Here is a 23128-nt window from a genome sequence, read left to right as displayed (position 1 = left end):
GCCCCCCAGCACGCACTGAAGTACCTACCAGCATGCACGTGATTCTCCCACACTCCTGGAGATGGGGATGGGGGTGCTGCCGGCCCCATGTGGGCCAGCTCCCGCAGTACAGTGGGCCTGATGCTAGGGAGGGCTGAAGGGTAGGTCCAGCCCCTCAGCTCAGCTGTGAGAGGCTGCCTCAGGGCTGGCTATGGGTGGGAGCAAAAGTAGCCCTGTGAAAAGAGCCCCAGAAGGGCCTCGTAACAAAGGGAACTGTGTGGATGAAGACTCGGAGGGCCTAGGGCCCGGCTCACCTGGAAATCGAAGGCCCATGGTGGGAGCAGCTGCCAAGGCCAGGCTATAGGCAGAGGCCAAGCTGGGGGCAGCACTGGGTGCCATGGCAGTGGGTCACACTGGGCTGTGGTATCAAGCCCAAGAAGCAAACTCCTGTAGCATCCCACTCGCTCCCTCAGGACTCTCCCATGAGTGGGCCTTGGGAAGTCACCCTCCAAGACTGATTACCTGTTTGTGCCTCCATTCCCTGGTTGGGAGCTGTGCCCATGCCTAGGGTCCTGCTGGACATACTCCTCCCAGACTGGCGCCCTATGGTGTGAGGGCAAAACCAGCTGGCGATCCTTCCACTGAGACCCCGCCGGCATGGTCTGGATGTCCTTCCAGGGAAGGGTTCTGGGTCCCCAGCTGTGTCCTGGCGTCAACAGGATCCTGACCGGGTACCTCTCTGATGGACCTTGTTGGCAGTATTTGGGAGCTCAGTGGTGCCATATGGGCAGTGTTGGCACCCCCCAGGGTGTCCTGTGGGACAGTACTGGTGAACTGGTGGGTAGAGCAGCATGGGCTCAGGGCTGCCCAGCCAACCTTTCTTACCTCTCATTTGTCCTTACAGGCCTCAGGGGACACCCCAACCACTCCAAAGCACCCCAAAGACAGCCGAGAGAACTTCTTTCCTGCGGCAGTGGCGCCCACAGCCCCTGACCCTATGCCAGCTGACTCTGTCCAGCGGCCCAGTGATGCTAACACTAAGGCTCGCCTTGCACTAGCTGCCACCACAGCTGTTACCACCTGCCCTCCCTTAGCATCAGCTTCCAACCTGGACCCGTCCAAGGACCCTGGGCCTCCCCAGCCACACAGGCCTGAAGCAACCCCCAGCATGGCCTCTCTGGGCCCTGGTGAGTCCCATCCCAGTTCAGAGCTGGGCCCAGGCCCCTGCCACCATCAAGTCCTCCCTGCATAGAGAATGTGGATGTGGGGAAGGGAGGCAAGCAGCGCCCTCCAGCCCAGTTGATCCCACGGGTTGGCAGGGCAGGTGGCCGTGGGTCTGCTCACCAGTCACTGGCAGCCTTGGCCCAGTCAGCACATCGTATATCTACCACTCTTAACACTGGGTGCTCAGTCTCCCTGTCTGTGAAAGGGGATGGTGAAGAGGGAGGGAACAAACACCGTCACAGATGTGTTTGCTGCTGTCATGGTATCTTCCCCATAAATCCTTACTATAAGTAGGAAGGATGGCTTGACCAGGTAGGAAAAGGGGATACTAGCCCACACCACACCTCCCTCAGGGCACTGGGAGGGGTCCTGACCCTCAGCACGCTGCAAGGCTGCTGGTATCTGGCCTCAGATGCCTGTGAGCAGTTCCTGGGCACCAGAGCAGATCTGCCTGAGCCCCGTCTTGCTCATGGGCAAGACAGAAGCCAGCCAGGATGAGGGCAGGGGCAGGTCAGGGGGCTTGTGAAGGAAAACAGACAGGACAAATGCATGGGCAATAGAGAGCCCTGCTGGCCTCATCAGCGAAAGCTCCTGTTCCTTCTAAAACCCAGGATCCACTGGCACCCTCCCCTACGCTGGCCCTGACACCAGCAGCTCTGGCAGCTGCAATTCTTCCAGGCTGGGTTTAGCTCAGGCCTGGGCCAGGTTCCACCTGCCACCCAGGGCAGGGGACCCTTCCCTGTTGGTTCCCAGGACTCTAGGATCATGTGGCCGGGCTCTGAAGACCCTAAAATAGGGATGTTCCCTAACCAATTCATCTCCCCAGCTTGTAGGGCCCCAGGAGACACCAGCCTGGTCAGAGGATTCCCTGGGTCCCTGGGAACATCCAGCGATGGACCAGCTTCCCAACCCTCCCCCTCAGGCCCTCCCTTGTTTCTCCCTCCCTGCTTCAGGGACCCAGCCTGTTTCCTTGCCCCAGACCCTGCACTGGCCCATAGCTTGTGTCATCCCTTGGGGCTCATCTGTCTTCCCAGTTAAATTTCCCTTCCATCTGAACGAGACAGCCACTCTGCAGAAGTGCCCGGCAGAAGGCAGGCCTGAGCGCCCCCACAGACTGTGGGCCTGAGTGGAGATTGAGTTGAGAAGTCCCTCTCAGCTCTTTTACGTGGTGGCTCAAACAGCAGGTGCTGATGTTTTCACCTGATGCCATCCACACTGTTTTAAGGATTGTGAACATGTAGGCATCCTCTAGCCCAGTCAGCACTGGCTATGGCCCTGTGAGACAAAGAATCCCTTCTCTTTGGGTCAGAACGTGTGACCATTTGTTCCCAGAGAAGCCTCTGAGGGCCACAGGACAAAGAGCAGTAAAAGAACTGTAGCGGCGGTTGGGCGCGGTAGCTCTTGCCTGTAATCCCAGCCCTTCGGGAGGCCAAGGTGGGCAGATCACGAGGTTAAGAGATCAAGACCAGCCTGGCCAACATGGTGAAACCCCGTCTTTACTAAAAATACAAACATTAGCCTAACCGGGCATGCTGGCAGGCACCTGTAATCCCAGATATTTGGGAGGCTGAGTTAGGAGAATCGCTTAAACCAGGGAGGCGGAGGTTGCAGTGAGCTGAGATCGTGCCATTGCACTCCAGCCTGGCGACAAAGCGAGACTCCATCTCAAAGAAAAAAAGATAACTGTAGTGGTTCCACCACCATGTTACCTTGGCGGTCCTTTTTCTTCTTTCTGCCTCAGTTTCCTGCATAAAATGGCTAAGATGAAGATAATAGCACTGCAGAATTTGGAATGGTGCTTGGTATTAAGCAGAGGCTTGGTGTGGGTTTTGTTTTTGTGTGTGTGGTTTTTTGGTGTTTTTTTAGACAGAGTCTTGCTCTGTTACCCAGGCTGGAGTGCAGCAGTGCAATTGTGGCTCCACTCACTGCACACCTCTCAGGTTCAAGCGACTCTCCTGTCTCAGCCTCCCAAGTAGCTGGGATTATAGGCATGCAGCACTACACCCATCCACGTTTTCTATTTTTAGTGGAGATGGGGTTTCCCCATATTGGCCAGACTGGGCTTGAACTCCTGACCTCAGGTGATCCACTCACATTGGCCTCCCAAAGTGCTGGGATTACAGGCATGAGCCACCACCCTGGCCTGTTGGTTTTGAGACAGGGTCTCACTCTGTTGCCCAGGCTGGAGTGCAGCAGTGCAACTGTGGTTCACCGTAACCTCAACTCCCTCGGTTCTGGTGATCCTCTCACCTCAGCCTCCCAAGTAGCTGGGACTACAAGCATGAGCCACCACACTTGGCTAATTTTTATATCTTTTGTAGAGATGGGGTTTTGCCACGTTGCCCAAGCTGGTCTTAAACTCCTAGGCTCAGGAGATCCACTCGCCTCAGCCTCCCAAAGTGCTGGGATTGCACAGCCTGGTGATGGTGATTTCAAGGTGTTGGGGTGATGGGAGCCCAGTGCCCTAATCATTTGGTCAGTATTGGTAGCTGACTCGCTCCCATGAAGATCCAGATCCTGTCTCTCTGCCTCCTACTGACTTGACTTCTACCAGTGTCATGCTCTCATCTTGTAGTTTTTGAGGGTCAGGAATTTACAATGGTTTAGTGGAGCGGAGCTGGGTCAGAGTCTTGCACGTGGTTGTAGTCAAGCTATCATCAGTGCATCTGAGCTTCCCCGGGGTGTTGGCAGCCTCAGGTCCTCACTGGTTATTGGCCAGAAGCCTCAGCTCCTCCTGTGGGCCTTTCTTTAAACAGCCGAGTGTCCCTGTGTCATGGTGGTTGGTTCTCTCCATAGCCATTGACCCCACCAAGAGAACACAGAGGAAGCCACAGTGTCTTTTATAACCTAATCTCAGCAGCAGCTGAGATCACTGTGGGCCACATACACCTCCCTGGGGTGTGGGAGGGCCTGGTGGATGCCAGGGCCAGGGATATCGCAGTAGGGGGCTGGAGGCCGCCTACTTTGCCTCTCTGCCTATCTGCACCACCTGCAAGCAGGCCAAAGCTATAATTCACATCCTTCTCTCCTCTAACTGTGTTAGATCCAAGAAACAGGATCTGTTTCCTAGCGTACCTTCTTCAGCCTGGAGAGTTGATCCTTTTCTATTCCCATTCCCAAAACCAAATTAAATGGCCTTTTTGCCTAGATGAAACTCTTGAATGACACTGGGGGTAGGGGACAGGGGCAGCCCTCAGCTGGGAATGTGCCAGGCCTGGCCTCTTCCTAATGGCCCCTGTGCTCAGCACTCCCTGAGCAGCCGCCCTCCGCTTCCGTATCTGTCCACCTCAGCGCTGCTGCAGATCCGAAGCAGAAGGCGTGTGGCCAGTCATGTTGGAGTGGGTGTCCCCCGAGGGTCCTCAGAGCTTTCTGGGGTAGTAGCAGAGCCAAGCTGAAACAGGCATGTCCCCCAGAGCCCAGCCCACAAACTCTAGAAAGGGGGAAGCACCAGGAACAAGACATCCCCAGCAGGGTCCAGGTCCCCCAGGCATGCTGCAACTAGCTGTTGCAGGGGACGGCAGGTTCTGCCTGAAGAGGCGCCCACCGACAGGAGAGTGCCCAGGCCTGGAGCCAAAGCTGGGCCAGGGATGAGGCTGAGAGCCAGGGATGGACAATGGCTGAACCACTTGGGAGGGCAGATTTGAGGATAGATTCTCTCAGAACGCTGTACTCAAGGTATGAGAGAGCCAGGAGGGCAGGTACAATGGGGCCCCTGGCAGGCGCTGTTCCCAGGGTGGGCAGCCCTGCCTCCAGGGGAAGAGTGGCCATGACAGGAAGGCAGGGTGTTCTCAGGTGTCCCTGGTCCCTAGTGAAGAGCTCAGGGTGTGCTGCCCAGGTCGTGGCCCCACGCAACATTTGCACCCAGAAAGCTCAGGGTCAGCCAGGGCTCTCGTGTCCCCAGAGGGGCGCTGGCACTGCCTGTCCAGGCCTCTGTCTCCTCTGGGCATGTGCTTATCATCTCCTTTGCCAGGCGCCTGCCTACCACAGGCCAGGACCTGGTTCCATGAACAGCTGCTAAAACAGTGCCTGGCCTTAGGAAGACCCCTCTCTTCTGAGGCAATCAGGCCATCTAGGGTAGGGGAGTGAAGGAGGGTGGGAGGGTGGAATGGGTGTTCCCAAGTCAAGACTCAAGTAAGGGCTCTACTCCCGAGCATGGTGAAGAGGGCTGGAATGCTGGCCTCATTCAGGCCCCTAGTGGCCAAGGGGAGGCAGAGCCAGGCCCAGGAGCCTCCTGGGACATAGGATCTGGGAGACAACTAGCCCAGACCTGGCACATGGGTCTGCCCTGAAGAGCAGAAAGAGTTGCCCCAGTGGTACAGGATTTTGGCCTGACCACCTGCTTGCCACAGAGAACCCAAGTCGAGGGGGAGTTGGGGGAGCTCCAGACAGCCCTTTTCTGCAAGCTGGACTCCCAGGTAGGCCCCTCCCCTCAGCCCTCCCCCCACCCAACCCCATAGTGCTCTTCACAGGGTGCCTTGTCTCACCTCCTCCTGCTCCTGCTCCTGCAAAATGCCATTAGCAAGAAAGCCAGGCACCTGTCCTCCCACCCCCACTGAGGATGTGTCTGGCCAGGCTGCTACTGGCCTGTGGAAGGGCCTGGCCTTGGGGCCACCTTACGAAGAAGAAGACTTGCTTGGTGGTTGTGTGCCCAGCCCCAGTGAGCCCTTATCCTGCTTGCAGGAGGTGGGGGAGTGGCTGGGAGAACGGCAGGAAGAGCCTTCTGAGGAACTCTTCCTTGTCAGACATTGTGTCAGAGGCTGGACCTGGGAATGACAGTGAGCATAGGAGGGAATGGCCTGAGGGGGTGAGGGCCTGAGACAAAGCCTCAGCCTGGCCTCCCCTCCTCCTCCTCCTCCTGCAGAATACCATCAGCAAGGAGCCCAGGCAGAGCAGCCTAATGGGGATGGCCATGGCTGTTGAGGCCTCTGCCTAGCTCAGCAGCCGCCTGCTGGCCCCAGCTTTGTACCGGGAGTTGTCACTCCTGCTGGCCAAAGAGGGGAGCCAACTCCCCCTGCTGGAGAGGACGGACGGCCTCCTGGTGGAGGAGCGGGATAGGGAGGCAGGGGCTGGAAAGGCTGTGGTTGATGACCAGTGTGGTGGGAGAGCCCAGGCCTGAGTGAGAAGTGGGGAGTAGCAAGGGAAGCAGGGCCGTATGGAGGGTGGAAGCAGGGCCTTGAGGCCTGGGAACCAGGGACCAATGCTGAGTAACTGCCTGGCCAGCAGCCATAGGCACAGCATTTGCCCCTGAGGTCCATTCCGGCCTTGGCACAGCTGAGCCCAATTCTTGGCCCCTGCCTCATGCCAGGGAAGGTGGGGCTGGCTGGGCAGGAGCCACAGTGTCAGCATCCACTTTGGTCTTGGTTAGGTTGTTTGGGTTTTGGTCCTGACCTCGTTTCTGAATGCTGCTCATGTTAGCCGGAGGGAGAGTGGACACTCCCCCCATCCTCTCTAACTGTCTTGTGATGGGACCTTAGAGAGGCTGGGCCTCGCAGACTCAGGGGTGGCCCCACTGGGTCAGATGTACAGCCCTCTCGGGGGGCGAGGGAGCCCTTTGGGGTGGGGAGCCAGCCTCCACCAGGATCCTCTGGGTGGTGAGTGGTTTTCTGGCAGCACCAACCTGGGCCACCCTGTGGAGGGGAGAGCCGCCTCAGCCAGGACCCCCACATCGGCCACGCTCCACTACCTGCCTAGCATCCCAGGGCACGGCCTGGGCCCATGGGATCTGGCACAGATGCATAGGAGCCTGTGGGGTGGATGAGTCCATTACCTGCAGTGAGCCCATGTCCCCACAGAGGGAGAAGAGCTGGCGAGAGTGGCAGAGGGCACCAGCTTCCCACCCCAGGAGCCGCAACGCAGTCCACAGGTGAAGACGGCCCCCACAAGTTCCCTGGAAGAGCCACACTGCTGGCCAACAGAGGCTGCCCCGGGGACTGACGCTGAGCCCACCTGTAGCCAGGGTAAGGCGAGTTGGGAGCAGCCCAGCACCTCAGCCAGAGTTGGTTTCCTGGCCTGGCCTTGGAGGACAGGGCCTGGGGATGCCCTGTGGAATTAGATGGGGAGGAAATGAGGGTAGTGCAGGCTGGACAGGGGAGCCAAGGGAGAGACCCAGCTTGAAGAGTTTGGCACATGGCCCATTGTGTCAGGGGCTGGGTAGAGAGGGACCCTGGAGTCTTATTCTGTCCCTGGCATCACAGAGGGGTACTGGCAAGGGCAGGCAGTCTGCTTCAGCCCACTGCAGAACCCAGGCTGAGCCCAGAGTGGGCAAAGAGGGGCAGGCATGGACAGGGAGGAGCATGGTCCTGGTGACAGGCACTTGAGGGGCATCAGCAGCAGGCAGAAGCGGGGACAGGCTGGGCTGGGCCAAGCAGGCATCCCCATCAGCAGCCACGTCAGATCCCAGCCCCAGCCTTAGTCCAGCCTGTTCTCACCAGCCACCCCAACCAGCTGGGGCCCTTGAGGACTCCTCCTGGCCTGGGCCTCCCACAGACCACTCAGGATGGCAGGACCTGGCGCCAGCCCATGGGGGCCAGGCCTGGGCTCTGTGTAAACCCCATTCCTTTTAAAGTCATGGGGCTGCAGAGGAATGTGGAGACCAGCCAGGCCAGCCGGGTCTCCCAGCTCATGCAGTTCCCTGGAGGCTGCCAGGCCTGCAACTGCCCCAGCCTTCAGGCTCTGGGCAAACTCAATCCCATGCTCCCCCTGGAGGATGAGGCGAAAGTAGACGCCCTGGGGCTAGCTCAGTGACCATGCCTGGCCGAACGACCAGCTCTGGGCTTCAGTGTCCTCCCTGGGGCATAGACTCCAATAGGACAGGCATCCTAGGATGGTTGTGGGATGTGGACAGTTCATGCAAGCTTGATTCCTGGAGGTCTTGCAGAACCCCAGCAAGGCTCGGGGAGTCTCAGGCCCTGGGCTCTGAATTCACAGTGTTCCTGGGTGAGGTTCACAGTCCCAGCACCCCACAGCCCAGAGCCAGAGTTGGGTCCCTGTGGACTTGAGCCAAGCATTTGCCATGGTAGAGGACTTGGAGCCTGCCAGCCAGCACAGACTACACAGCATAAAGGCCCAGACCGGCGGGGACAAGATAAGGTGCCAACTGTGTGATGCAGCAGGAGGTGCTCTTGGTATCTTTGTCTTCCAGAGGGGAAACTGAGACCTGAGCCGAGAAGGGAAGGGGAGGCTCAGGAGGCTTTGAGTGAGACTCAGCCCCTGAGCTTTTCCCCCACAGCTGCCAGCTCCAAGGCCCTCAGCAGTGGGACTGCCCAACCACCTGAGGGTCACCTAGGCAAGGCGGAGCCCAGCCGGGCTAAGTCCCGCCCCCTGCCCAACATGCCAAAGCTGGTCATCCCCTCCGCTGCCACCAAGTTCCCCCCTGAGATCACCGTCACACCTCCCACCCCAACCCTGCTCTCCCCAAAAGGCAGCATCTCGGAGGAGACCAAGCAGAAGCTGAAGGTGACCTCGGGCTGGGCCGGAGCCACATGTGTGGGTGGGGATCATAGGTTACAAGGGGGCCTATAGTGAGGGTGGGGGTGACGGCGGGCCTGGGGCAGGGGTGAGGGTAGGAGGGGGGCCTGGGGCAGGGGTGAAGGCGGCAGAAGGGCTTAGGGTAGAGCCCAGCCATTCCTGACCAGTGCCCTGCCCGGCCCTCTCTGCAGTCAGCCATCCTTTCTGCCCAGTCTGCTGCCAATGTGAGGAAGGAAAACCTGTGCCAGCCGGCCCTGGAGGTCCTGGAGACATCCAGCCAGGAGTCCTCACTGGAGAGCGAAACAGACGAGGACGACGACTACATGGACATTTGAGGGACCACTGCAGCCCCAGTGCCACGCCCCAGGGGACCAGCCAGGCCTGGAATGCCCCCTCTGCCTGGACCCTGGGCAGGGCCAGAGGCCCACATGGGATGCCACTCCCCACACAGCCCCCAGGCCTGCCCAGTCCACCTCCTCATGGCATCCTCCCCATACCCTGGTCAGGGCTGTCCACACCGTGTGGGAGCCCAGAGGAGGAGGGGCCCACTTTAGCCATGTGAAGGTGGATTGGTCGTCATCTGCACGCCAGGTGGCATCCTTTTCTATGAAATGTTGACTTTGTAAATCTGCCCACACCTGGCTGGCTATGTCCACACCCTTGACGCCAGGATGAGCCAGCTCTGCCTGTGTCGCAATGGAGGGGTCCTTTAGAGCCAGGCTCACCTCTCACCCTTTTTTCGGTTGCTTTTCTAATAAAGATGGAACCGTTGTCTTTGCCTCTTTGCTCACCTCTAGGGGGCAGTCGGGCAGAGTCTCAGGCGGGGTTGCTGTCCCCAGAGATTCTGGGCCTTTATTCCCATAGGCCATAGGTCAGGGCCCAGCCCCCACCTCTTTCTCCAGCATCTCAGGGACCAGCCAGGCAACCAAAGCGGCCGGCTGGGGGTGCCCAGTGGGGTAAGGAGCGTGCCAGATGCGGGCTGGGCTGGGCAGATGCCTCTAGTGAAGCTGGAGCCAGGCCTCAAAGGGGCATTAGGTGCATCCCCAGAACTCACCTGGGTGCCAGTGGGTGGGAGGCTCTATGGTGGGCGGGCAGGCATGGCTGGGACTGCTGAGAACATGGGAGGAGGGGGCTGTCGGGGAGGGAAATTGGAGATGGGGCCGGCAGAGAGGCACTTAAACTCCCATCATAGTTGCTCTAACAGGGCCTCCCATGGAATAGCTATGGGGCTCAGTGCAAGATGCAAATACGGAGTTCCTTGTTCAAAAATGACTAAGGATTTTTTTTTTTTTTTTTTGAGACAGAGTCACACTCTCTCCCAGGCTGGAGTCCAGTCTCAGTTCACTGCAACCTCTGCCTCTCAGGTTCAAGCGATTCTCCAGCCTCAGCCTCCTGAGTAACTGAGACCACAGGCACGTGCCACCACGCCTGGCTAATTTTCGTATTTTTTTTTTTCTTTTAGCCCTACATGTCAAGACAGACTTCCACAATTTTCATATTTTTAATAGAGATGGAGTTTCACCATGTTGGCCAGGCTGGTCTCGAACTCCTGACCTCAAGTGATCTGCCCATCTTGGCCTCCCAAAGTCCTGGGATTACAGGCATGAGCCACCATGCCTGATCAAGAATGATTAAGGATTGTAAGACAGCCCCCACAGAGCATTAAGCCCCTCGAGCTGGCCCTGACCCCGAAGGCTCCAGGACCATCTGTCAGGGATGCACAGGTTCCGGGAGCCCAAACTCACCCTTCACAACTCTTCCCCTCCCAGCACCACCAGAGCTCTCCTGGCCCCGGGGCCTCCCATGGAGCAGGCTCTCTGTCCAGGATGGGGACTCTCCTCCCTGCCCTGTTCCCCTCATGGGCTAGACGTGCTCACCACCCAGGAAGGAAGTAGTAAAGGGCTGGGCACCGCCCATTTGGAACCAGAGGCTTGGTGGCCCTGGATGGATCTGGCTGAACCAACCTTTGGAGGGCTGAGATGAGCAGGCTGCAGTTACTCAGTTGATGCCCCCTCCTAACCCCTACTACACTTCCATTGTCTCCAGACAACACGAAGCAAGGGTGCCCAGGCCAGAAACAGGAAAGCAGCAGCTCTCCCTCCTCCACTTCCTGGGAACCATCTCAACAGACCTCCCAGCACATCCCTCCCCGGAGCCTCACCTATAGGAGGACTGACACCTTGGACCCTCCCGTGCGCCCAGTGATGTAGGGAGCATCCTCAGCCCTGGACCTGGGATGACGCCCCTTGCCAGCCTGGGGCCAGGAGACAGGCTCTCCCTGGCTCAGCACCTGAGTGTCCACTCATACTGCAGAGGTGCCCTGCACGCCCTTGTGGGTTAAGGGACTTCCTTCCCTCTGGAAACGGTCCCTGAGAAGCTGAAGGTCTTGGAGGCCTCTCACCAAATGTCTTTGGGAGGAGGGAAGATATCAAATGTGGGTGTGGCTTCCCTGGAACAGCTCTGTGTGGGGACTCAGGAGCCAAGTCCCCACTGCACGCCTCCAACACCTTCATAAGGGCCACCTCTCGAGTCACAGGTGGCTGCCAACACCCTGTGGTTCCCAGCAGGCACCACCCAGGCAAGAGAGAATGGGGCGGGAAACAATGGGCTGGCCTGGCCCCAAGCACTGGGGCAGGTCACAGACCAGATGGCCTAAGCTCGTGCCCTGACTCTGACTCCCTGCAAGTTTGGCAAGAGTCCCTTTTGGGCACCTTGAGAAGCTGCAGCTAGGAGCGGACCACCCGCCTGTCTGGACATCCAGCCCAGGTGGCAGGAGCCAAGTGACCAGTCCCAGGCGGCAGCCCTAACTGCCCCCACTGGCTGCAGGGGCTCCCAGAAGCCACCAAGGGGCTGGCTTGACCTTGCTGGTCCACATCTGAGCTTCAGTTTCCGCATCTGCTCAAGAAGGGAGGGGAACACACACTGATTAGATTATGCAAGCTCCATGAGTGGCAGGATTAGGTGTGGCTGGGAGAGCCAAGGCTCCCCAGGGTAGTGGCATCTCTGAAGCCCAGGGATGAGCCCTACCTCCCTTCTAAGCCCCCAGCTGGGCTCAGGTACTTCCCTCCCTCTCCCCTCCCTCCTTCCTGGACCCCTGTAGAGCTGCTTCAGCCCCAGGGCTCAGCCTGTGCCTGACCTAACAGTTCCCGCCTCCCGTAGAGGATGCGCTGGGACCACCTCCTTCCTGTAGGAAGATAAAGGCTGGAGATGGAGGTCAACGTCAGGGCCACAGAAGCTGAAATCCTGCCTGGAGCTAAAACAGCCCTGCCTTACCCACCCTGCGCATCTCATCCTCTGTTGCTGCCACGCCCTGCATGCAGAGCTGGGCTGGGACCCAGGGTCTGAGCTAGGGCCTCTGGACATCCGGCTCATTGCCTGCCAAAGGTCCTGCAGCTGGAGGCTCCAGCCTCCTCGCCCTCCCACAGGGTCCCAGGGTCGAGGTTCGGCCCCCTGCACCATGTCCCAGGCCTTCAGGCCAGGAATGTGCTAACGGGGCAGGTTGGGCCCTGCTAGTCCACGCAGCCACCTGTGGACTTTGAAAGGGGACTGGGTGGGGAGGGGTGGGAAGGGGCGGGGCGGGGCGGTGCCGCAGAGCGCAGGGCGGGCGGGGCCAGGCCGGCAGGGAGTCAGCCTGGCCTCTGAGCCACTGCACTGCTGGCTGCAGACACAGGCCACACCATGAAGCCGGCCCTCCTGCCCTGGGCCCTGCTGCTGCTGGCAACAGCCCCCGGCCCGGGCCCCAGACTCACAGCAGGTATGCCCCCCAGCCCTTCTGTGACCCCGTCTGTCTGTCCATCTGGCTGCAGCTAGGCCTGGGCAAACGCCCCTCTGGGCTCAGCCTCTGTCCATCTGTCAGACCATCTGTGGCTGTGCTGGGGGGTGGAGGGAAGAAATTCTGAGGGTCCATGGTGGAGGGACAGCCCATGGGGATGTGAGGCCTGAGCCAGGCCCACCCAAAACCCACTGGGAGCTAGGAGGAAGACAAGGGAGACCAGCAGAGCCCTCAGCCTGTGTCCCCAGCCCTGACAGAGGGTGGGATCTTGGAGGGGGAGCCAGGATTGTGGGTCTTCATCAGGGTGGGGCTGAATCCAGGAAAGTCTAGGGAAAGCCCTAAACTCCAGAACCAAGAGACTGGCCCCAGGCCAACCCCCACCCCTCACCCCATTTCCCATCTACCCTCCTGCCACTTATCTCACTTGCAAGCATCTCAGCCTTCGCCCCACACCCCTCTGCACCACCACATCCTTGGCCAACAAATATTTACTGTCGCTCTTCAGTGCCAGACACTGCACTTAGTGAAGTGGGGCCAGCGGGGTGGCCCAGGCCCAGGCCCGGCCCTCAACTGGCCTCCTTTGATAAGGGAGACAGGGAAGGGCTCGGGAGGTGCGATTCCTGTCTGGGATGCACCCACCCCAGTCCCTCCCTCCAACCTTCCTTCATGCCAGCTCCTGCTGCGGGACTCATGGCCTATAGGAGATGCTTTGGGCCTGGTGCCCACAGCCCCTCACAGTGTGCACCCCTACTTCCCTTTCCCCACTGCTGGGACCCCTGCTGGAAATGTCCCCCCTCTCCCCAAAAAGGAGGAGAACACCCCTGGGCTTCTGCCCTGAGAGCGGCACTCTCTTTTCTTTTTTTGAGACTGTATTTCACTCTTGTTGCCCAGGCTGGAGTGCTATGGCGTGGTCTCAGCTCACTGCAGCCTCCACCTCCTGGATTCAATTGCCTCTTCTCAGTGTGTTCTAGCCCGTCAGTCAGGGCAACAACCAGATGGTCTGTGCTAAGATTCATCCCATCCCCACGGGCCCTGTGGCTTTCTACCCTGTTTACATAGTGGCCCAGCGTTCTCCTGGGGATGCTGCTGTCTAATGGGCTGTGGGAGGAACAGAGACAGGCCCTGGACATGGGGCAGCCAGTCCAGCACCCGCCGGGCCAGGCCCTCAGCATCCTCTCCTCCAGATGCCCAAGAGAGCTGCTCCATGCGCTGTGGCACTCTGGACGGGCCATGTTCCTGCCACCCAACCTGCTCCGGCCTTGGCATGTGCTGCTTGGATTTCCGGGACTTCTGCCTGGAGATCTCACCCTACTCGGGCTCCATGATGGGCGGCAAGGACTTCGTGGTGCAGCACTTCAAGACGATCAGCCCCACAGACGGCAGCGTGATCTGCAGGTTTGAGGCCCGAGAGGCCGGCACTGGGTCCCAGACCCCATCCCCGTGCATGCGGAGGGCTCAGACCCACTGGTTGGCTGAGTCGAGTCCCCAGGACCCAGGACAAGCAGGAGGGCACAGGGACAGCTGGCTGGATGGGTTCCCCAGGGAGGTAGGACCGTCAAGAGGCTCAGCCTGCAATAGCCCTGCCCCTCCTACCACCACCGTGCCCACAGGTTTAAGGAGAGCATCCAGACCCTGGGCCACGTGGACTCCTCCGGGCAAGTGCACTGCGTGTCTCCTCTGCTCTATGAGAGCGGCCGAATCCCCTTCACCGTCTCGCTGGACAACGGCCACTCCTTCCCTCATGCGGGCACCTGGCTGGCTGGTGAGACTTCAGCCCTGGTCCCTGCCCGCAGCCTGCCCCCAAGAGAACTTTCCCCAGCGCTAATCTATACACGCTGAGACTTGGCACCCGTGCCCTGCCGCTCTGGCTGAACCAATCCCTTGCGAGGCCTGCCTGTGAGAGTTCCTTCAGCTCCTTCCCACTCCTGGCATCCAGACAGCGGTCCCAGCCCAGAGCAAGTGGGAGCTGCGAGGGTCTTCCAGAGAGGTGAGCCAGTGCCTACTCGATCAGCTCCACCAGGCCAGGGCAGGAGAGAAGCTGGGTGGAGGTTAGAGGTGTGGGCAGTGGAGGGAGGGCAGGCCCTAACTCCCTGTGCTTTTCTGCCGTGAGGGTCAGGGAGACCATTGCCCAGCTGCTGCCATTCATTGGCCCTGGAGGCTCCCACAGCCCTTAAAACCTTAGGGCCTCCTCCCTGCACCCCTGGGCCCCAGACTCTCACTCCCCCCTCACCTCCCCTGCCCAGTGCACCCCAACAAAGTGTCGGTGATGGAGAAGAGCACACTGGTGAACGAGACACGTTGGCAATACTACGGCACCGCTGACACCTCGGGCAACCTTAGCCTGACCTGGCACATGGAGGCGCTGCCCACGAAGACTGTCACCATCGAGCTGTGGGGCTACGAGGAGATCGGTGAGGCCAGCTGAGGGCTGGGTGCATCAGCTGAGGGCTGGGGTGGCATCCAGAGCGTTGGGCTCCCAGAGGTGGGAGAAAGCAAGTCCCAGCTGTGGGGGGGAAGGAGCGGAGTTTCCAAGTAGGGCTGAGGAGGGAAGAGAATTCCAGGCAGAGACGGGAAATTCGGATCGAGGGACATGCAGTGCAGGGTGGTCAGGCAGGTGGGAGGGGCAGCTGCATGGGGCCTGGCTCCTGGGGAGGAGGTTCCTGTGGAACGCTGGCACAGCTGGCATAGCACAGCTGGCATAGCCCTGGCTGAGTGGAGTCCCCAGGACCCAGCTTCTTGCAGGGACAGAGATCCAGGAGTGTGGCAGGAGGTGGTGATCACCCACCCCAGGGTCCCTGCTAGAATAGCCCCTCCTCAGGGGACTGCCTGGCGGGCTATCCACCCATCCGTCAGGCTGTCATAGGTGCCAAGGCTAACCAGACCTCCTCTCCATCAGGAATGCCCTACTCACAGGAGTGGACAGCAAAGTGGTCGTACCTATACCCCCTGGCCACACACATCCCCAACTCTGGCTCTTTCACCTTCACCCCAAAACCTGCCCCTCCCAGCTACCAGAAATGGCAAGTGGGTGCACTTCGGATCATCGACAGCAAAAACTACGCAGGGCAGAAGTAAGAAGGGGTGCAGGTGCAGGTGATGGGTGCAGGGCCCGTCTGCCTTTGCCCATCGAACTTGCCTGGGCAGCCCAGGGCGGGGGTGGGGCAGTGGGGTGACCATGGGGCTATGTGGCCTGGCCCCAGCTCCAGCATCATTGCCTCCACAGGGACGTGCAGGCGCTCTGGACCAATGACCACGCGCTGGCCTGGCACCTGAGCGACGACTTCCGAGAGGACCCTGTGGCCTGGGCCCGCACTCAGTGCCAGGCCTGGGAGGAGCTGGAGGAGCAGCTACCCAACTTTCTGGAGGAGCTGCCTGCCTGCCCCTGTACCCTAGCCCAGGCCAGGGCTGACTCCGGCCGCTTCTTTGTGAGCCTCCCATCAGGGCCCAGGAGAGGGGGTGAGGGAATAGCCTCCCCACTGAGGACAGCACCAGGGGCCGCAGACAGAGGTGCCCTGGAGGGTGGGGCTGGGGTCTCAGGGTCCCTGCAGGGTTGGCCTCAGGGAAGGGATAACAAAACTAGAGGCCACTGAGTGGCAGCCACCTGCTGCTCTGCAGACGGACTACGGCTGTGACATGGAGCAGGGCAGCGTGTGCACCTACCACCCTGAGGCCGTGCACTGTGTGCGCTCTGTGCAGGCCAGGTGAGCCCCCAGGCCGAGGCCAGCTGGGGCTAGGGGGCAGGATGGGCTCCCAACCATGGCCTGGTCCTGACCCACTGACTCTCCCAGCCCCCGGTATGGCTCTGGCCAGCAGTGCTGCTACTCAGAGGACGGGACACAGCTTCTGACAGCTGACTCCAGCAGTGGCAGCACCCCCGACCGCGGCCACGACTGGGGCGCACCCCCGTTCCGCACACCACCCCGCGTGCCCGGCATGTCCCACTGGCTCTACGATGTCCTCAGCTTCTATTACTGCTGCCTCTGGGCACCTGACTGCCCCCGCTACATGCAACGGCGGCCCTCCAACGACTGCCGAGACTACCGGCCCCCAAGCCTGGGTGGGTGCCATCCTGTCCTCCAGACCCACAGGGCGAAGACTGGGCTGGGCTGGGGTGCGCCCCATCTGACCCTCCACTCCCACCCCAGCCTCTGCCTTCGGAGACCCACACTTTGTGACCTTTGACGGCACCAACTTCACGTTCAATGGGCGCGGAGAGTACGTGCTGCTGGAGGCAGCATTGACCGACCTGAACGTGCAGGTGCGGGCCCAGCCCAGGACGACGTCCAATGGTGAGGCCAGGGCTGGGGGGACACTCTGGGTGACACGGGGTATATCCAGGGTAGGAGGCTGGAGCCAAGCGGGTCCCATTCCACTCCCACCACCACAGGCACACAAACCCGAGGCACAGGGCTGACCGCAGTGGCCGTCCAGGAGGGCAACTCAGACGTGGTGGAGGTGAGGCTGGCCAACAGGACCAGAGGTCTGGAGGTGCTGCTGAACCAGGAGGTGCTGAGCTTCACCGAGCAGAGCTGGATGGACCTGAAGGGTGAGTAGTCCAGCCACTCGAGGCTTCGGGGTGTCCTCACCTCCCCGCTATTCCTTCGGGGAGGCTGAGGGGAAGCCCTGGGCCTTTGTGCCTCTCCCAGCCCTGGCTAGAGGCCAGGGTGGTGCCCAGGACTCAGATGCAAAGACGGAGGCCACTCTGAGCTCAGAGGGGCCCAGGTAGGTGCATCCATCCCCCTGCCAACAGCTGTCCTAGGCCAGAAATAGCTGAGGCCTGGCCAGAGGTGCAACCTCAGGCCTTCACACCGACTGAGATGCCCACATCATACCCATGGGGCCTGGTCGAAAGCCGAGAGGCCGGGACATGGGCCATGTCCTCCCTCCGGAGGCGCCTTGGAGCCGTCTGGAGGGAACTCACCCTGGTAACATTCACCGCTGGCCTGCACAGAGCCACTCCTGTGCTCCTGTCACTCCCTCAGTCCTCAGAAGCCACCGAAAGGCCAGCAGCCCTGCACCGTGAAGGATGCACTGGCAAGCGGGTAGCTCCAGCATCTGAACCCCTGCCTCGGGGGAGTGAATGAATGAAATAATTCCTGGTTGGGATTGGTGGGGACCTGGGAGGGGCCTGTCAGCACTGAGGGTGCAAGGACCCTTGGGACGTGCCCAGGCAGGTGTGGCTGCTGCAGCCAAGGCCAGAGGGACCCACACATGCATCCTTAACACGGGGGTTTCACTGCAGAGGCTGTACCCCAGGTGCCTTTGGGGGTTCCACCACAGGTGGGGCGGAGGGTCACAGTCAGCAGAATTGGCCTTAGGGACACCCTTCCTTCCCCTGCAAGTGCCCTCACCCCACAGCCCGTGGGTGCCGACCATCCTGTCCTGGGGCTTCGGGAGCGCAGGACACAGGGCCCACAGCAGGTGACCCTGACATGTTCCCCTGTGCCCAGGAATGTTCCTGTCGGTGGCTGCTGGGGACAGGGTCTCCATCATGCTGGCATCAGGGGCTGGCCTGGAGGTCAGCCTGCCAGGCCCATTCCTGAGTGTGTCTGTCCTGCTGCCTGAGAAGTTCCGAACCCACACCCATGGCCTCCTCGGGACACTGAATGGTGACCCCACCGACGACTTCACCCTGCGCAGCGGGCGTGTCCTGCCCCCAGGCACCAGTCCCCGGGAGCTGTTTCTGTTTGGAGCTGACTGTGAGTGACAGTGGGCAGAGAGGGCAGGGGACTGGGGGAAGCACAGCACGGCCAGGGTTTGGGGACCAACGGGAGCCACACCCAGCCACGCCCCACTCGTGTGTCTTCCAGGGGCCGTGCACAACGCGTCTTCCCTGCTCACCTACGACTCCTGGTTCCTGGTGCACAACTTCCTGTATCGGCCCAAGCACGACCCCACCTTTGAGCCCCTTTTCCCCGGTGAGACCACCCTCAACCCCAGCCAGGCACAAGAGGCAGCCAAACTATGTGGGGATGATCATTTCTGCAACTTCGATGTGGCAGCCACTGGGAGCCTGAGCACGGGCAACGCCACGAGGGTGGCCTACCAGCTGCACCATCATCGCATGCAGAGCCTGCAGCCAGGTAAGGGCGGGCAGGTGGGGGCGGGCGGGGGTGGTGGGCACCTTGCCTTGGGTCGGGACCCCCAGGGTGGCCAGATGCATGGATGCATGGCGGTTCAGGCCTGTGGTCTGCATTTTCTGCCCCTGTCCCAGTGGTGTCCTGTGGCTGGCTGGCTCCACCTCCAAACGGAAAAAAGGACAGCAACAGGTACCTGGCAGGGTCTACCATCTACTTCCACTGTGACAACGGCTATAGCCTGGCTGGGGCGGAGACCAGCACCTGTCAGGCTGACGGAACCTGGTCCTCGCCCACCCCGAAGTGCCAGCCAGGTGAGGACACCCTGCTCACACATCTGCCTGCACCTGTCCCCACTTACCACCCCAGAGGGCCCCCTCCTGACACTGGCTCCCTCACCAGGACGCAGCTATGCCGTGCTGTTGGGCATCATCTTTGGGGGCCTCGCAATGGTGGCTGTGGCCACACTCGTCTATGTGCTGCTGCGCCGCAGGAAGGGCAATATGTGAGACCCCCAGCCCCTCTCCCAACACCTCGGGGCAGCCAGTGGAACTGCCGAGCCTACTTCTAACTGAGTCTCTGTTGCAGACACGTCTGGGGCACACAGCCCTGATGGGAGCAGCTTGGCCGTGAGCACCAGGCCAAGACCCCTGAGAACAGGCACCCCAGTCCTGCGACTCCCACATCCCCAGGACCAGACACCTGGGACCCGGATGTCTGACACCTGGGGCTTTAACTCCCTACTCTGTCATCTCAGACCCCAGGCCAGAGGTCCAGTGTTCCAACACCCAAGCCCCGTGCCAGCAGCACTCTGTGCTGTTCCCCAAATACTCACGACTCCTAATTCCCCAGACCTGAAATTTCATATTCTGGGATTCTCATAGCTGTGTCCCCATCCCTGACACGCCCACACCTGAGCCTCAGAGTCCCAGAGCCTGGCGCTGGTGCCCCAACCCCTGATCTGCAGAGGCCTGCTGCCCCCCACTGCATGCGGGCACCAATGCAGTGCTGCCTTGGTTCCTGGACCCCTGGGCCCAGCCTGGGACCCCAGATGGGGTGCGGAGAGGCCCCAAAACCCCAGAGCAGACAGTGATACCCCCAGCGGCAGAGACCTCTCTCCCTTGGCACTCCAGGCTTGTCATTTTGAACTCTTCTGGAAGGTCACTCAGGAACACCCTCCCTGCCTGTGCAAGGAGAAAAACAAGCGTCTTGTTTCCTTCCCTGGTGTCCTGGTGTTTATGCTGCGCCCGGGTTCCAGAGAGTTCTGTGACCGAGAGGTCACTACCAACCGCATCCACAGTGAGGCAGGTCTAGCCCTGCTTGCTCTCTCCATGCCCAGGTGCTGGGGCGCTGCCTCCCCAGGCCCTCTCTCCATGTGTGCAGTGGGATGGAGGAATGTGACTGCCTCGTGGGGTGGGTTAGCCGCCAACACAGCACAGGTGCTCAGGAGGTAGAGAGGGACAGCCCATCCCACCCTCCCCAGCACAGGTGCCATCCCCTCACCACGCCCTGGCGCTCTCTGGCAAGCTCTGCCATGCAGCCTTGGCTCCTTCGACGCAGTCACTGGCAGAGTCATGTCCAAGTCCTCAGGAGGCCGGCGCCCACGCTTCTTAGCCCAGGAACGTCCAGAATCTGGCCACAGAGCCCAGGCCTCAGGCCACGGTGGCCTACCTGAACAGCTCCTCATCTGGCCCTGCGTGGAGGCACAGTCCAGGAGGCAGCTGGAAGAGGAGCTGGGCCCATCAACCTTTGTGGAGAGGGTCTTGAATGGGGGCTCAGGCAGGGCAGCATTGGTCAGATTTGCCCCTTAGATCTCAGAGAAAGTGCTGCAGAGGGCGAGGCTGGAGGTTGGGATCCTGGAGAACAGTGGGTGGGGAGTTGAGCGGAGCAGCCTCAGCGTGGCCTGCTGCAAGTGGCCACACGGGGGCAGCAGAGGGCCTGGGTGGCAGTGGAGGTTTGCGGGGGCCAGTCAGCCCTGCCCTGCAGATGGGTCAGCAGGCTTGGTCACAACTGTAGCCAAGGTCTCGCACAGCCCACCCCTCCGCCTCCTCTCACCTGGGTCATCCCCCCATCTCAGGAGTGTTGAGGTTGCACAGGTCATGCAGCAGATGATGACCATGGGGTGGGAGTCCAGGCTTCCCGCCTGCTCAGCCTTGCCCTTGGAGCATGGGAGAGCTGGGGGGCAGAGGCGGGTTTCATCTGGAGGCCTTCCTGGAAGAGGTGAATATGCATGATGGGGAACAGAACTGAGAGGGTTGCAGCGCGGGGGTGGAGGGAGGCTAGCAGAGGGAAGTCTGGCTTCCTCTCTGTAGACCTCGCTCCATTGCTTCCCCAGTCCCCTGGGTGGGCTGAGGGCCAGCTCCTTGGCCAGCTGGGCAGGTACTTTCCTCCCTACAGATGAAGTAAGGCAGGTTCCCCTCCCACTGCCTGAGTCCCCAGCGCACCCCTGTGCCATGCCAGGCCTGGGCTGGCCACTTGTCGGTGGGTGAGAGGTCAGTTTCCTGGTCAAGGCCTGGATATGAGGGAGCAGGCACAGGCTTACAGGGGGCCCAAAAGGGGCAGGGGCAGCTTGGCAGCTCACCAGGTCCACCAGAGTGGGTCCCAGACAAGGGCAGCCCCCAAACTGAGGTTAAGAAACAAGTTGGATTCTCAGAGCGCTGAGTGGTTGGAAAGGCTGTTTTGGGTAGAGGAACAGTCTCCGAAAAGGCTCAGAGAAGAGAAGTGCAGTCATGTCTGCGGAATGGCAGGGGTGGTATGGCCACAGCGGGCACTCAGCCACCCCGGAGCTTGGTGGGGTGGGGGGAGTCCCTTGCTCCCTCCCTAGCCATGCCTGTACTCCCCAGCCAAGGCCCCCCCTTCCAGGCCAAGCCATTTAGGCTTCACCCTAAGAGCAAAGCGTGGTGTGCCTCAGGCTCCCCAACCCCACCGATCTCCCTCTAGATGGGCCCTAGGTCTGCCCCCATCAGGAGAAAGGGTGCCCTGTCTGCGGCCCCAGTCCCAGACATCAGACATTCCCAGTGCCAGGGGCAGGCCAGGCTGGGAAGCCCCACCACCTGCCAGGGGCTTTTCCTGGGGCCCCAAAAGAGACAGGCAGAGCCTGTGCAAAGGCGGAAGGCCTGGGGCGGGTGCAGACTCCCTGGAGACATCAAAGGCAGGGACCTCCGCCTCAGGGAAGTGGTCTCCCAAACAGCAGCCAGGACTTGCAGGACGGGCCACCATGGGAGCTTGCGGGTTGCCCATGATGGGGTTGAAATGAATATCAGAGTCACTCAATGGCCTATGCCATCGTGGTGGTACCAGTCAGAGCAGGGCAGACGGTAATCCAGGGCTTTGGAAACAGGTGATGGGAGACAGCCGGGGAGTGAAACAGGAGCCGATGAGGGGCCTGCAGGATCCCAGCACCCACCCTGGACAGAGGGCAAAGGGAGGTAGGGTGTGCTGTGGGAGCCAGGCCCAGGTCCCAACGGGAGCGGGCATCACGCAGGCCTGTGGGCCAAGGGGAGTCACAGAGGTGAGAGCCCAGCTGCAGGTCCCCCACTGGCTAGAGCAGGAAAGCCCCATTTCTTTTTCCCCCTGCCCTCCAGCCTCCTGTCAGCGAGCACAGGGACTGTGGCTGACCTGGGGCCAGGGAGGACTCTGACTCAGTACAGTACAGGCACAGTTGGGGAGTGAGGACCTCCCCCACCGCCAAGCTGGTTCCTTCTGCAAGCCCCAGGGTGGCTGAGTACCCACTGTGGGCCAGACCTCTGCTAGGCCTATCAAGACACCCCTGTCCTCAGGGTCCAGTGGTGCCAAGGGGGAGGGAGGGGCCAGTGCAGCCCATTGTAGGAGAGGGAAGTCAAGGAGGCATCCAGGAGGAGTCCAGCTTCCCACAGGCACCCCTCCAGCCTTTCACCAGCTCCCTGTGTTGCAAGGATGGAAGAATGACTGACTTTGGAAGCCAGGTCAACCAAATCCCTGCCAACCTGATCACCCACCCACCATTGTTCCAGGACCAGGAAATAAACTTCATTTGTGATTAAGCCTTAATACATTTGGGGGACTATTGGTTGAAGCAGTTGGTTGGTCCTGAGAAAGGAAAGAAACTTTTCTTTTGTGAGACAGGGTCTCACTTTGTCACCCAGGCTGGAGTGCAGTGGTGTGATCATAGCTCATTGCAGCCTCAACCTCCGAGGCTCAGGTGATCCTCCCGCCTCAGCCTCCTGAGTAACTGGGACCACAGACACGCCGAGGCTGGTCTTGAACTCCTGGGGTCAAGCAATCCTCCTGCCTCGGCCTCCCAAAGTGCTGGGATTATAGGCATGATCCACTGTGCCCAGCCAAAAAGAAAGTTTTTATGTGAGAAATGAGAGCCCCTTTAATTATCAGGCCCAGAGAGGTGGTGAAATGTGACAAGGTGTGACAGGAGTCTTGCCTCACTCCCACCTTGATGCCACTTGCTTGGTGGGTTCTAGACTACCCCATGTCAAGTAGCCATAAATTGCCGCTGGGCACCATAATGTAGTGGCCACAGGAAAACGTCCCCTTCACCCTCTGAAGGTTCAAGCAAAAATCAACTCACAAAAGGCAGATTAATTGGAAAATAAGGCATACAAATTTATTAGCGTGC

At 60.3% G+C, this 23128-nt stretch overlaps 2 protein-coding genes across 19 annotated transcripts in view; both read left to right on the top strand.

The window, feature by feature from the left end:
- Positions 1-9441, top strand: part of CABIN1 (calcineurin binding protein 1) — a 161899-nt gene extending 152458 nt beyond the window's left edge. For all 15 annotated transcript variants that reach the window (XM_054239497.2, XM_078336360.1, XM_054239499.2 and 12 more), the window contains 4 exons: positions 884-1166; positions 6996-7160; positions 8345-8658; positions 8862-9441. In XM_054239497.2, the coding sequence (XP_054095472.2) occupies positions 884-1166; positions 6996-7160; positions 8345-8658; positions 8862-9005 (906 nt within the window). In that variant the 3' untranslated portion in view covers positions 9006-9441. The remainder of the gene's footprint in view (positions 1-883; positions 1167-6995; positions 7161-8344; positions 8659-8861) is intronic.
- Positions 9442-12315: 2874 nt separating this feature from the next.
- On the top strand, positions 12316-19739 carry SUSD2 (sushi domain containing 2). Of its 4 annotated transcripts, none has more exons than XM_035267555.3 (15): positions 12316-12424; positions 13627-13837; positions 14053-14204; positions 14686-14853; positions 15339-15513; positions 15666-15867; positions 16058-16143; positions 16231-16499; positions 16588-16731; positions 16830-16988; positions 17893-18141; positions 18253-18525; positions 18657-18833; positions 18922-19024; positions 19108-19739. In XM_035267555.3, the coding sequence occupies exons 1-15, from the start codon at positions 12349-12351 to the stop codon at positions 19130-19132; spliced, it is 2469 nt and encodes an 822-aa protein (XP_035123446.1). In that variant the 5' UTR covers positions 12316-12348; the 3' UTR covers positions 19133-19739. The 4 variants fall into 4 exon arrangements, with proteins under 4 accessions (XP_035123446.1, XP_054095488.1, XP_078192523.1 ...); XM_054239513.2 differs by having other exon boundaries at positions 14053-14429; XM_078336397.1 differs by having other exon boundaries at positions 13334-13837.
- Positions 19740-23128: the final 3389 nt, after the last annotated feature.

The sequence above is a fragment of the Callithrix jacchus genome, chromosome 1 (assembly GCF_049354715.1).
Source record: "Callithrix jacchus isolate 240 chromosome 1, calJac240_pri, whole genome shotgun sequence".
Classification (NCBI taxonomy): domain Eukaryota; kingdom Metazoa; phylum Chordata; class Mammalia; order Primates; family Cebidae; genus Callithrix; species Callithrix jacchus.
Note: the sequence above shows the minus strand (reverse complement) of the source record. Positions and strands in the feature narration are given on the sequence as shown.